This window comes from Meleagris gallopavo, chromosome 2, assembly GCF_000146605.3.
Source record: "Meleagris gallopavo isolate NT-WF06-2002-E0010 breed Aviagen turkey brand Nicholas breeding stock chromosome 2, Turkey_5.1, whole genome shotgun sequence".
Lineage (NCBI taxonomy): Eukaryota > Metazoa > Chordata > Aves > Galliformes > Phasianidae > Meleagris > Meleagris gallopavo.
Genome location: NC_015012.2, coordinates 82,307,380 through 82,322,908, shown reverse-complemented (window position 1 = coordinate 82,322,908; position 15,529 = coordinate 82,307,380). Strand labels below are relative to the sequence as shown.

The 15,529-nt window shown below is 33.5% G+C and overlaps 1 protein-coding gene across 1 annotated transcript in view; it reads left to right on the top strand.

Moving 5' to 3' along the window:
- ADGRB3 (adhesion G protein-coupled receptor B3) overlaps window positions 1–15,529 on the top strand; it is a 277,241-nt gene that overhangs the window by 3,616 nt on the left and 258,096 nt on the right. Inside the window, exons 3-6 of the mRNA XM_019613580.2 lie at window positions 2,298–2,459; window positions 9,604–9,768; window positions 11,736–11,900; window positions 12,796–12,960. Of these exons, the coding sequence (XP_019469125.2) occupies window positions 2,298–2,459; window positions 9,604–9,768; window positions 11,736–11,900; window positions 12,796–12,960 (657 nt within the window). The remainder of the gene's footprint in view (window positions 1–2,297; window positions 2,460–9,603; window positions 9,769–11,735; window positions 11,901–12,795; window positions 12,961–15,529) is intronic.

The following is a 15,529-nucleotide window of genomic DNA, read 5'->3' as shown; positions in this document are numbered from 1 at the left end:
TGCTGAATTCTACCTTTTGTGAATGGACCGTACACACATGCTCAGGATTTAATCAGTATCAATTTCAAAATTCATTCAGTACACTCGTGCTTCTTACATGCAGACAGACTACTGCTCATTTTCATCATACTCCGAGGACTTTTTGTCGTGTTAAGACTCAGATATTTTTTATTAGTAATGCATCATTTTTATATTTTATTAGCTGTGTTCTGTCACCAAGGCTGTATAGGAGAATGGATAATTTGCACTGAGTATTAGGAACATCAGCTTGACTTTTTCTGCTGTTTCACCATTCGTCTGAAGTACTTTATAATGGCAAAATCAAGCTTCAAACTTGTAGGGAAAAACAAAACAAAACAAAACAAAAAACCAACAAAACAAAACAAGAAAAATATTAGCCAGGAAACTCATAGCAATACAAGTGTTTTAATGACAAATTTTAGAGTACAAATTGTATAATTGTTATCCTCTACCTGTTATTATCATATTATATACTCTAACCTCAAGTCATGTAGCAGTCTAATCAAAATGCTGTCTATCAGTTAAAAGATTAAACCAGTAATCAGTGATTAAATTTCTCTGTTCTCCCAGCAAATATAGAAGCTGATTTCACAGCTCACTTTGGTGAACTCCTGTAGTTAAAACATCTCATCATTTACTCCTTGTCCCTAGAATTTGTTGGTTCCATACATTTTTATAAAAAGCAGAAGGATTTGTGTGCTGAATTTAAAGCATTCTATGTTCTAACCATATAAGCAGCATAGTTATTTAAAAGCATTAAATAGCCTTAGAATTACTTCTTAGAAGGCTCTCTGAAACAAGCATTTTGTCTGGCTTTCTTGCTTGGTCTCTGGGAACAGAACAAAACAAAACAATAAAAATAGAATAACCTCCTTGGACAGATGCTTTTAACAAAAGCACTGTTTCAACAAATAAAATTTAATAAATTCTTGCAAGACCAGAGTCTTCCTGATTTGCACACATTTCCTTGATTGTTACCAAAAAGTTTGGATGATAGGATTGCAATTTTGAGCTATTCAAGACTGAAATTTTATTATTATTGTAAAGCTGAATTTACCACTGATTTTATAGCATAAAAATTTTTGATTGAATAAAAGCCTTTAAAAAATCCAGACTGTAGAATAGGCCTCATCTTACTATTTTTTACTGACTTTTATTGGTAGAAGTGAACCTGAATCCAATGTTATTTACTACCAGTTTTCAGAGCATTCACTTCAATCCTCTTCAGATTACTTGTGCATTTGTTTTCTGAGAGTATTCAACAACTTTGCTTCATGTGAATGCTTTTGGAAAAGTAAATTGAGAAATGAGTGTAGTCATTTAATTTATGACACTTAAATATTTTTGCCTGAATATTCATGCAAGATGACCATCAAAATAATAATAACGTGCTCTGTATCAACAGAGAAAATCAACACAATTCAAATGTATAAGATTAACAAATTACATTCAGTTTTGACCATTATACTTATATCTTTCAATGTAATTATATAAAAATTAGAGTAGTGGATCCCATAAAACAGGAATGAAAAGCTTTCTGCTATTTTGATGCAGCTATAGAATTTTTAAAATTTAATTTAAAAAAATTAATTAAATTATTATTAATCAATTCTGACAGTTCTGAACATAACATTAAATACTACGCACAGTAACAAGATCTAGTGCATTTATCAATTTAGAAGACCCATAGGTCAAAAGCAAAGAACAAGAAATCAAATTTTCCATTCCATTGTTCATGTTGAAATTTTGTGAGCAAAGTGCTCCTCTTTGCCAGGGAACTTCTCTCAAATGCTAGATGACTCTTCTCCACTCAAGAAAAGAAAAGAAATTAGGAGGTTGGTTTGGGGTTATTTTGAATCCAAATTCCCTTATTGGCAGAGTTCTAAGAATTTAATTCTAGAGTGAAATGTATCAGTATCAAAGATCAATCTTTTACCATTATATAAAAATAGTTGCTTATGTTCTTGGAGTATCTTGAGGGTGGTGGTGTTCCTAAAATGTTCAAAGGCACTTGTTCTTAGAAAATCATAAATGATCCTAAGTGACCAAAGTGTTTCCTTCTAACAAGAACTATGAAACTACAGAATTTTAGGTCTTTATTTTCTATTCATTGCACATTTTCACAGCTGCTTTACTCCATGAACTTTTAAACATTTATTTTGACATGTTACTTTTGTCTTTAATTTGCAAAGGCAGACTGTAATGAGTTTCAGCAAGAAAAATGTCTGATTAATACTTATCTCTATATTCGTGTTTGTTTGTTGTCTTGAATACAGGTGAATCTGGTGTGGAAGAGTGGGCCCAGTGGAGTACGTGTTCAGTTACTTGTGGTCAAGGGTCGCAGGTGCGAACCAGAACTTGTGTATCACCTTACGGGACACACTGCAGCGGCCCTTTAAGAGAATCAAGGGTTTGCAATAACACTGCCCTCTGTCCAGGTAGTGTTAGCAGCCAATAAATAAAATTGTGGATGTTTTTGAACTGTATAATGATAAGAATTTGAAACTATATTTATTATTATTATCATTTTTAATATGAATTTCATAAGAGCACATGAATTAGAATAGAGAAGTGTAATTCTATTCAGCTATGAAATTTTATGATGTAAATTGTTATTTTTATTTTCAGAACAGTCAAGGTATATAACAAGAGTCCTTTTTTCTGACAGCTTCAGATTTTTTTATGTCTGTGTTCTGTTTTCCACTAAAAAAGAATAAAATATAAGGAATAGTTTAAGTATAAAATATAAATTGAGAAGAAACCCAGATTACCAATAGATAAGAAACAGAGACTGATTAACACAGAGTGTTAACACAGATAATTTGATTCTGCAATTGTTTAGCCGTTCAGAATACTGTTTTATAGGCAGTGCGCTTGACAGTGTCCTCTGCAAAGTAATGTCTTCTTTTACATTAATCTGGCAAGGGTAACAGTTACTCATCAGTGGAGGAAAGATGGGACAAAAATAATCCTCTTACAGCTGACGAAAGGTAAAGGTCATTAGTATCTTGCATTACAGTTTTCCTACTCCTTTCGTCTCAGAGATCTGGATATAGAGTTCTGTAGTTAAACTCTAAGGAAAAGAGACAGGCATATTTGAGGTGGCTGCTGAAAGGACACATCTTGTTTCTTTAGAGTCTGCTCAAGGACATGATTTATCTAAGATGGGAAGGAAAAGGAAAGGCATATGGCCTGTGACTACATCCATTTTCCCTTGTTTCTGAAAAGGAAGAATGATATGCCTCCCTTCAGACAACAAAATTTGTCACCTCTTCTGTAAACCTTCATCTGAGCATCCTCAGATTATAGGGAAACTCACTCAATTTCTAAAGTAAACTGTACTGTCTCATACACATACCCTCTGAACTTTGTCTGAGTGAATAGCACCATGTGCAAGTAGATTCATGTTGCTATTATGTGTTGAAAAACATCCGAGAGGAGGTGCGTATGTGATCACCTCAGATTTTTTATATTAGCAGTATAAGCCTTTACAGAACACCTACAATTAAAAGCAACTTAAAATATTGTATCTATATAAGCCAACACTGTAGTAAGAACAGGTATCAGCACCAAATGTTTTATTATTCTAGTCTAGATGAGCAATTCACCTGGATTTTCTAATATTTCAGGGTAGAAAACTCCAGATGTGTCTGAATGTGACGTCTTTAAATTTTCCATAAAAAAAAGTGGCCACTAATAATTAAAGGATAGGCTACCTTGCAGTCTACTGGAGGTGAGATACTTTCCAAATAAAACTCTCAACTTGAAAGTATAAAAATAGGAAGTACAAAAAGAAAACTATAAATTAAAAGAACAAACTTTCCGAACAATCAAAGATGTAAAGACTGCTTTGAGGTTTCCTTTCATGTTTATACATAAAATATAAACATGAAAACATTTTCTAGCACTCTCAATGATATGCAGCTCTGCCTGCTTTCTTGTTCACTTAACATTACCCCAGAAGAGAAAAGGAGTTTAAATCACTTAATTTTACAGAATTTTATCTTAATTTTCTCCAGTAAGGAATACGAAAGTTTCATATCAAAACAACAAATATGTGTAACACAACAGCCAAGATAAGTATTCACAGTAATCTGGAAAAAAGTTAATTCCTAAAATTTGCATTGTCTAACAAATTAGCTCACACAAAAATAATGTTCCATATTTTTCAATCACAGAGGAGCTCTTTCCTCACATTCTGTTTCCAGAATTCAGTTTGAGCAGTGGGTACCAATTGTCACTGAATAACAGTGACATCGCCAAAATATTTTTAAGATCACCACACCTGATTCCTATAATCTTTGCATATCTCATGCTATGATAATATGAGTCTTCTAGGTATGTTATTTTACATAATTACAGTAGCCTTATTCATTTATACTGGTCTCTGTCTGGCTACAGGGGTTCTTGTGTGTGGCAGTGTGCAAGATTAGCAATTTAGAAGGATTCTTTACCTAGTCACAACTCCATTAAGTTTTCAAACATCCCTTTAATTATTATTATTATCCTCTGTCTTCATTATACTATATATTCTGTCTCAAAAGGTTGCATAATTCAAGATTATTCCTGACTCATACAGAAAGAAACACATAGTTTGTAGAGTCCTATAATTAAAACACAAATTTATCAGAAGAGTCGAAACATATGCATCTGTACACGGGAGATGTCCTTTGAATCTTGACTTGTACCACTCATTACACACAGCTTTCATTCTCAGTTAATACAGAAAGCTTTTACATCTTAGAGAGTAAATTAGAAGCAATATAAATACAAAAATAACAATACAACTTGCAACCTATACATACAAGATCTACTGGAGTGTATTCATTATATGTTTGTGTGAGTAGTAAAAATATGGCCATTTTGAGAGCTACGATAACATTTCCAAACAGCAAAACTGTCACTTCAAAATAAAGAATTATGCAGAGGGACCTTAGACTTCAACCATTTATCAACAAACTTCAAGAGAACTTGTTCAAATTGAAAATACTAATGAAAGCCTGAAAGAGTGTTTTCATATATAGTCTTTATACACTCCCTTTAGCATCTACTGGGAATAGACATCACTGGATATTAGGGAATACCTGTGATCTCACTGTGCTCATAAATTTTGAGAATGGGATCCAACAGGTTCATTATTACACAACAGTAGGCTAGACCACAAAATGTTTTGTCTAAGTACATGAAGGCTATTTGATTCATCTTTATTCTTTTCAGTCTGCTGAGTACATGTATATATATAACACCTGTGTAATATTACCAAGAGTTAAACTAAAATCATGAAGGAGCTGTTGTTGACACAATTTTTCATTTATTTATATTTGTTCAAGACCAATAGTATTTCAGGGATGGGACCCCATTAGGTAATTCAGACAGTATCTTGGATTTAGGAGCCTTCTCGGAATGTGCAGTGTGGTAAGCAACGAAATATAGTTCATGTAACTTGTTTCTTTTGCAAGTAAGGGCATCTCAGTATCCAGTACTGCAGTGCTACTGATTCATTTTAGTTTACTATATAATTTCTAATGCATCTAAGATTTCAAGGAGAAAAAAAAATTGAGTTTCTATACCTGTAGATCATCTCAGTTAATTTTTTTTTCTCCTTCTTCATTGCCATCAACCACTTTCACTACAGAATTTAGCTGACGTTCAGAACTTTGATGATTATGAGTAAGGCAAAACACAACAGGAATAAGAATATTCTAAAACACTTCAAATATTTGTATGCTCAAAAGACTGTGCTAAGACTGCTGTATTCCCTTTATTTCTCAAAGCTTATGTTGCATATTTCCTTATATTCTGTGCCTGCATGGCTACACTTACAAAACTGTTTAAGGTTTTAAATCCTACAGCTTTATTGTTAGTAATCTATGCTCTGGAAGTTCAAGCTTTCACTTGAGAGTGGGAAAACAATAGTGAGGAAAATTTAGTTTTATAGTTAGAAAGAGGCACAGCAGAAATAGAACAGATGTATGGTTTAAACATGAAAGATATAGGGCAGGTTTCTGAAATTTTGTTGAGCTTATTTGCTACTAATTTAAGAAAAGTTTTGGAATAATTTAAGATGTACTAAAGAAGCAGAAACCATATCAGAAACTGTAGCATTTAAATTCATGCATGCAAATCCTCTAATATCTTTTTTTAAATCCTGTAATAATCGAGCATTGGCTTACATACAATTATTCAGTCATGTTGAAATATTTGTAACTTAAAACAAAAAACGTCAGTGGTCGTAGTATTGTTCCAATATCTGTTCTGTTTAAAGCTGAACAAATCATAAGCATTTAAACTCCAATTAAAAAAAATCCCCCAAAATATTCTTGTAGAATGAAGGCCAGCATGGCCTCACGCCTCCTCCCATCTCACAGAAATTCTGCATTGTGAACACCGTGGGTGTTCACTTAAACATGATTAGGTTCACAGAGTGGCAGAATGAAGGGAAAGATGCTCTGCAGTAATCCAAGCTCATTGTGCTAGCAATGTTTTTGACAGATAGGTTGGCAATAATTTGAGTATTTTTGTCCCAAATAATGAATCTTGCATCTGAAACTGTGTTATAGAAAACAGTAACTCCTCTGTGGGCCAGCTCTCCATCTGGTGTAATTTGGCATAGCTCATCTGGCTATAATTCATTCGATGTTATATGGTTTTTTGCATTTAAGGAATGATAGAAAAGAAAATGTAAGTGAAATATAAGGGAAAAAAAATTGTAAAGGTAAGAAATATAAAAGTAAAATGTTTTTTAAAGCTGATCTGGATGCATTGGATGTATTAATTCTCCTTGAGATTTCAGTGCTCGCATTGGCTGTTTACTCAGTGGTATGCCATCTCCATTCTTGAATTCATTAGTTATCTACCACTTTCAGATATATGAGCCTATACATACAATAGCATACTTTGAGGTTTTGATTTACCAATCAATTGTTTTCACAGAAGATGACTTAAGGTGCATCTCACTTGAAACTAGAAACTGATAGAATTTGGTGCAAGACTGCATCCACCCAAATGAGACATATTGTTTTGGCTTCTGGCTTCTGTTCATATCCAGAATCACAAAATAATTACTCCATGTTCCTGCTAACGTGTAATCACTCTTGCCAGAAGAGATATACAACCTCTTGTCTCAAGACAATAGTTTAAATGAGCCCTCAGCTTATGTTTTTTTCTGTTGTTATTGTTACCAGTTTTGAGTTGTTTTTGTGTTTTTTTTTCTAATTATTTTAAATGAAGACAACTAGCATAATATTTTGACAACATCAAAATAAAACTCCAAACTAAACATTAGATGTAAACTCATATGGACCCTAAAAAAATCTCAGTTTATATCTATATACTGTCTAATCTCTTTAATTTATTATTTTTACAGAACAATATTTCTATAATTAGTTTTTCATGGTTATGTTTCTTATTTTTATGAAGTTATTTTTAGTTTGAACTGGGCAACTTTTAATCAGACACTGTGGTATTAGTAAATTAAACTATTTTCCTGTTTTTTCTGACTACCATTTTTACTCCTATAAATGTTAGAGAAGACAAAACATAAGGGCTTATGTGTGCACATATAATCATAAACTTATTATTCTTAGGGAAGTTAGGTTTCCTGGTTTTGACAAAATGTCAAAGTTAATCAAGGTTTCTTAAATTACTAAAATCTATCATTTTGACAGGAAGTTGGAATGTTCCTGGGTGGTTGTTTGTTTTTGTTTTGTTTTGTTTTGTTTTGTTTGGCTTGTTTGTTTGTTTTGCAGATTGATGTGGTGTTTAAATTAAGAGAATTTTTATAAAGCTAGCCATGTGGGACATGAAATAATTATTCTACTTTTCAACCACTTGTATGCGACCAACTCAAAACCTTTAGCCCAGCTGAGCTGTTATCTAGTGAGTGAAAATTTTCACTGTATGAAGTTTAGTGTTTTCTATCAGGTACAATTTGTCTTCTGTTACCTAAAAAATATTTTATCTTAATGTTAAAATCTGAAATAACAATTTTCCTTAATTTTACTGAAATGCAGTAGAACATACCTGTATGAAGAATTGTCCTTGATCTTACTGAATGTTCTGGGATAACATACCAGAGAGCTGTACGTCCTTCCTATCTTGGCAACTGAATTCCACCTCAGGAAATTTTATTTTGATACATACAAGAAGAGAGTTTTATTTGTAGAAACGGTGCAGGTGATATGTGCCTTCAGGGCAAAGGAAACTATAAATGAGAAGTTCTCTCACAGTGATGAAAGAAATGTGAGGAAATCCAGAAAATCTATTTCTTTTGTAATGTGTCAAACCATTACCAATGATACACTGAGGTGTTGTACACCATTTCACCCTCTAGACACCATTCAAACAGACCGTGTTGCAGAAACACAGTTTTGTGATATCAACTCTAATGCTCAAACTGGGTACTAAGTCTCTGGATTTTTCCTAAATGTCTAGCATCAATAAAGTTTTCCTGTTCCCAAATGTAGCCTAATCAAAATCTGTGCAAATGTTTTTTTGTTTGTTTGTTTCTTTGTTTTGATTTTTGTTTTTGTTTTGTGTTCTATTTAGCAAGAATAAGTAAAGTGTGTTTTGCAGTATTTTCAATTTATAAAGAACCATTTTGCCAAATCATGATTAGAGTTTTCTTACAGGTACATATTTAATAACACTGTACTGAAGAACTTGCTGAATATTTAACTACCATTGTTTCTGGAAAGGGAATACACATGATATATAAGCTTAGAGGATGTTGTGTATTAGTTTCTCCTGCAATGGGAAAAAAAAAATAGAAAATGTGTAAATTGTATGTTTTTTTATATAAATTTTGTGAGTTACTTGTGTATAAAAATATTTATATGTGTTTATAAATTGTGTTTATAAATTTATTATGTTTTCTGAAAGTATTTGAAGTTTATTGAGTCTACATCTTTTAAGATAGTGATGCATGCATTACTGTGTATGTTAAATCAATGAATATGTTCAAGTAACAATATATTGCAAATCTCTTTTGCTTATGTGCTCTAAGTATTTTTGAGGAAGATAATCAAGTACATGTGCTGCCATTTTTCCTGGTGAATATAAACATGTGAAACAGTTGTAAGAGCCCTAGTTTTCATGGTAACATTGTTGCAGTTATCAATTTATTTTCAAAATAGAATTTAATCCTGTTTCCTTCAAGTTTTTAGTCTTAAACTGAGATCTAGAGGGTATGCCTGGTTTTCACAAAAACTAGTCTCCTGAAAATCAGGGCTATTATACATATCAGGTCATGCACCAGAAAATAATAAACAGTTTGTGAAAAGGGAAGACAGCTTTCTAAGAAGAATGAAAGAAAAGAAAATGTGAGTGAGATTAGTGGAAAGATTAGAGATAATGGTTCCCAAATTAAGTATAATTTAATGTAAATAAGAGTTTGTAATTGATATATATATATATATATTTTTTAACGGAAGAATAATTTATCAGCAGTAGAGATTACCTTTGTACCAATTACCTTGAATTTGGCAAAATAATTCCCTTTTACAATATTGATCCTGCTTAATTTGAAATCCTTCTGTTACTTGTGTGTCTGTTTCTGGTTAAAATTCCTTTGGTTTATTGCAGTACATGGCGTTTGGGAGGAATGGTCACCTTGGAGTTTGTGTTCATTCACATGTGGTCGAGGCCAAAGAACTAGGACAAGGTCATGTATACCTCCCCAGTATGGGGGAAGATCATGTGATGGACCTGAAACACAACACAAACCGTGCAATATTGCACTCTGCCCTGGTGAGCTTATATAGCAACTCTATGCTTTGTTACAGTGCGTTCAATGTGAGTTGTTTGTAATTTCTTTGATTATCCTTTGTGCTCACACACAAACTTGAAAAAAAAGGGATACAAAGTGAGTAGGATGGGTAGTCTGGCCAGTAACTTCGACTATAGTGGTCCAAATGATCACTGCAGATCACAGCTACAGCTTTGTTTAATTCTGGTGAACAAAACATACTGCAGTACTTTTTTTTTTTTTTTTTTTGAAAAATTTTAGTCTTGCATGCAGGTGCAAAAAGTGTGATTTAATCTAGTTTTTAGCCAAATTGGTAGCTGTGCAATTTCACTTGAGCCTACACAAAAGTAATTAACATGATATATGAGCATGAGGCAAAATTGACAAGAAAAATGCCAAATAAAACTAGCAGAGAATAAATTAACGTATTCAGTTCACTTCAGTATTGAAAAAAAAGGCATTAATTATAATTCGATAAAATCGAGATGCATCTCATAATTCTGGATTTTGAACAGTCATCTGTACATTACTGGCTTTCACCATAGGAAGTATGTTTTCCACTTTGCTGTAATATGAATATTCAATTTTATAAAGAAATCTTCACGTTAAATTTGTTAGCCTCATAGCAGTATTTCAGAAATTGAAAGTTCACATACTTTTTGTTCCTTAAGATAAGATCTGTGAAATATACACAAGAAGTCACAGAATGAGTTTTTTCCAAGGACACTGTAATGATGGATTTGATCTTTCCTACCCTAAATAATGCTATAAGGCAATGAATAAACTGAAGAGAGTGCATTGAAATGTAATTTTCATAATATTTTCCTCTTCACATAAAACTTTAATGATTAATGAATGCAACTAGCTTCCATGTTTGGAAAGAATTCTGCTGAATTGGAAAAAATTTCTGCTGAAGAAATTATCAGGCTGTAGCTTCACAGCTTGAGAGGCATCTGCATTGAGAAATGGTTCACAACCAACTAGGCACTGCATAAAATATTTAATATAGAACTTCAGGAAATAAACAAAACAGAAAAACAAAAAAGCTTTAAATGCCACTTCTTTTAATTCACTGGTCTCTGAGATCTTGGGTACCAGAGATACATTCAACTATTATCTTTGATATAAAAAGAGTAAAATTGTTCATCTCCTTATTTCTCTGAACACAGGTGCACCTATATTTTTAAAATGTTATCCCATTATCCATTATTAAAAAAAAGTGTACATTTTCACTTATATGGGAAATCGGTTTATGTTTTTAGTTATTTTGCATTTTAATATTTTATTTCGATCAATAAAATTTCTGATGTAAGAAATTAAAAATAACAACCATGGAAGGCTATTTCTGATCTACATTTTCTCTCAAAAAACTGTTGTATGGTTTACCTGAGAAGGAGGCTCAATGATAAAAATAAATTAATTATAAATGTAGAGAACAGAGTCTGTGTGTCAGGCAATGTGGTCATTCCTATTCAGCTAACAGAGTTAATTTTACAATTAGGACTGAGAATCTCATAAGATGATTTATGTGAGTGACAGCTGTGGCTGTACAGAATCACTTTTAAGGGCTCAGGGCTTATGTGATACAAGATTGGTCCCCACTCTTGCCTTAAAAGACAAGTCCTTTAAATAAGATCTTGTTTTAGAGAAAAAGAAAACTTTCAAATTGTGTAGTTTATGAGCAAAGTCATAATTCGTCCTTTGTTATATCAGTGTAAAATCTGAAGAGATGAAAAGGAGGAAATGAGAACATAAAAAGGAAAAAGGAAAAGGAAAATAATTTCAAATTATTTTAAAGTAGCTCAACAAGATCTGTATTTGACTATTGTAAGTCAAGTGCCTTCTGGCTCAGCCCAAAGAGCTGTGTTTATCCAGGATGATATCCCTACGTTAGAACAAACCTGTGAAGCCTTGCATTGCTTTGGTAGTAACTTTGTTGTGTCCATCTCTTTTGTGCCTGCTGTGACAGTGGATGGACAGTGGCAGGAGTGGAGCCCATGGAGCCAGTGCTCAGTGACCTGCTCCAACGGCACCCAGCAGCGAAGCCGGCAGTGCACAGCAGCGGCCCATGGTGGCTCTGAATGCAGGGGGCCCTGGGCTGAGAGCCGGGAGTGCTATAACCCTGAGTGCACAGGTAAGTGCTTGCTTGCCCTATTGTGGCTAATGGAGGAGGAGGGAGAAGGGCCGGACCCACCCATGGCTCTAAGTTTGGGGCTGCTGCCATTCAGGCAGGCTTCTGGGCCACCACAGTCCTCAGCAGGCTGTGAAAGAGCAGAGCAGCCTCTCCAGAGGGGGAGCTGAGGCCAGGCTTATTTTTAATTTGATGAGCCACCTGGAGATAAAAGAGAATGCATCCGCAAAAGGCTGTGTGACACGCTGCATAGCTGCTTTTCAGTTTTACCATTTAAAACAGTTTGAGAAAGAACTGTTTGAGGACTAAAATATTTAATAAAGTGTCTCAAGAACCTAAAAAATGAATATGCATAAACTGATTCTCTCTTGCTCTAAAACTGCATGTATTCATGATTTTCTGGTAGTATAAAAGCAGCTTTTCAAGGTGATTGAATTGCACATATTTCTACTTGTAAGCCTCATTTGCCCTGTCAGATCATATAAAATTCTGCTTCTAAAATATCGTTTGCAAGAATGTATTTAGTTTACTTAAATGATACTTATGCATATTGCAAATGTGTGTTTTTATGTGTGCCGCTAGTACAGCGCCATACAAGTGCATATAAAATACAAAAATGTGACAATGTGTGTTTTGCAGTCTAACACAGAGTGAAAGTGCACCTTTTTTTAAAAAAAAAAAATTATTTTATATTGGGAGACAAGTCATTTAGATAACAAACCCATTTTCAGCAGCCAGGTAGAGGCCATCTTTAGAGGTGCCATGGCCATTAAATATCACTATTTGTCATTATTACTTAATTCTATTTGTGGGGTTTTTTTTCTGCTTAAGTAAAGAATAACCTAATTCCTTTATTACTGTAATTTTGTCATCACTGTAATTATACTTTTCCCAATAGCAAATGGCCAGTGGAACCAGTGGGGCCACTGGAGTGGATGTTCCAAATCCTGCGATGGTGGCTGGGAGAGGCGAATAAGGATCTGTCAGGGGGCTGCTGTGACTGGGCAGCAATGTGAAGGAACTGGAGAGGAAGTTAGACGGTGCAGTGAACAGAGATGTCCCGGTGAGAACCAAATATAATCACTGTTATTACCTACACTGTAGTATGTCTTACTTTAATGGATGTATTTAGGAGAGGCAAGATCAATATCCATAGAGCAATAGTCCTAAAAAGCCATATCTGGCCTTGCTTCAGGCAAACCACTACTGTTTTTCTCGGATGTAGCTAAGTGTAAACTAGTCCAATGGATGTAAGATCAATGCAGTAGCTTTGCAATAAATTGTGATACTATAATATATAAATGTATCAGAAAAATATTTTATTGCATAGACACCTGTAAATTGGGATAAATTATTGTTTGCTACAGAAATTATCTCCTAATGCATTGATATGAGTATACTAGGTATGGTTTTATAAATCATGGAATTATTTTTATCCCGTGTACAACAGACCTCAGTGTTAAATATTTAGTGAAAATTACTGTGCAGTAAAGATCAGAGAAAAACAATGAACATTACTTCTATGTACAGAATGAATGAATACATAAGTGACGTTTTGTAAAAGTGGAAGTCATATAACACTAAAAAGGCATTTTTTCTGCTTTAATATAATGCTTAAATGTGTTTATTTGCAGCACTTTTACTTTGTCCTCACAACTGATGTAAGTCTTTCTAAAACAAAGCTAATAAAAGTGTACATTTTAGCTCCTACAAAAGTCATGAATAAATAAAAACACTGGATGAGTATGAATACACTTATCTGTGAAGAGACCTTTTCCTAAAGAAAAAGAATGCCTTGTTATATAGGTAGATGACAATGAAACAAGTCGCAAGTAGTATAGGATGACATAGACATTCACTTGGGAAATCATGGGCTCTAAACTTTGAGGCTGGGAAGCCTCAAAATGTATCCAGCAGTCTCCACTTCATATTTAGATGGCTATGTGCTGGGGACAGAAAGGTCTAAATGGAAAAGTAGCTTTGGGCCAGGAAGCAGGAAGTATATCTGATGTGAATTTTATGTTATTGAGCCCATTTATTTATAGACAGCGTGTTTATCCATTGACAACCAAAGAACAGTTGTCAAGATATCTTCAGTAGAGTACTACAATGCATTTGAAGAACACTGCAAGGATTATCTTTGTTGATGAAAATACAGTACTGTGCTGGTGAAGTTTACCAGCTTTTAATTCTGCAGTGATCTCTTTAGCTTTAATAAAGCATACATTATTCAAAAAAAAAAGCAGAAAAAAATAAATAGAATTTATATTGGATTCCTAAATAAATTATACTTTTCATATTTACAAATTTCCGTAGTAAATGTAGACTTCCCCTAAACAAGCACTGCACTAAGAGAACATTATTGTGAATGTTCTCAATAAAAAGACATTCGGATAAACCAGTTTCTTCTTATGAAACCAACCTTGAAATTGTTTGTGTATTTAAAAGCAAGACCATGCTGCTACAATCCAGTTTTCAAAGGTTGCCACCTGCTGTTAATAAAATATTTTACAAATGTTTTTACAAGTCAAATGCAGACAGAGCATTATTTGCCATTTTCTATATTTATTTATTAAACTGATTATTTCCAGATTAGAGCCAGTACGCTTAGAGAAACCATAATAACCTAAAGTACATTTTGACTGGTTATACTTCTGCAGAAGACTGTATGTGAATAACAGATTTAATTTGTTTATTTCTAGACTTATGTTTCCTAAGACATCTCCATGGCTAATTTACCAGAACTTTTCTAAAAAACAAAGTGATAGAAAAATTTATTTTTGAATAAACATGAAGCAAAACTGATAAGATACAAAGTTGATGAAAAGTTACTTTTGTTTCACTGATTTCTTTTTATGTGTAAGTTTCTGAAGTTTCTAAATTTTATATATTGCTGACTTATAATGGTGTAAGTAAAAGAAGATTAAAACCTTTTCCTATTATGCTGTTACAGTTAATAAGTTGTATTTCAAACAGAGCTGTTCACTTGACTAACTAAAAATTTTGAGTGAATGTTGTTTATCTGTGATCTGCACCATCTGAACGTTGTTCAAGATTTTCTTCATAGTTGATCAGTGATTATCTTCAAGTGGTTCTGGCAGGGACTGAATTATATCAGGAATTTCTAGAAGCTCGATAAAATCAGCACTAAGATAGGCAGGCTCATAACTTTACTTGGAAGCAAGTTTCTGGGTTGGCTTTGTTTGTAGGCACACACTGAGCATCTTCCTTTGGGAATGGTTTATATTCACAATTATTCGTTTTAAAACTATGATTATTTCTTACTGTACAAAAAACTGTACATACTGTGACTTCAGTCATTGCTCCTTTGTAGTATCTCAAATATCTAAAGTTGTATTTCACTCCTAACAGGTCGGCAGCATTAAGGATTTAAAGAATCCCTTTGTGAAGGATAAAATAATTAACAAATATAAGAAAGAAAAAACATACTGGACTTCTTAGGCAGCTAGTTGAGCAAGAATCATTGGAAACCTTAATACAGGATGAGCAAATCGTAGGACATTTGATGAACAAGATGGACAAAATCTGTCCTATAGGAATAAAAGAAATAGCTAGCTAGCAACAGGAATTGCAACCCATGTCATGGCAGGCTGATGAGAAGCTTTTTGAAA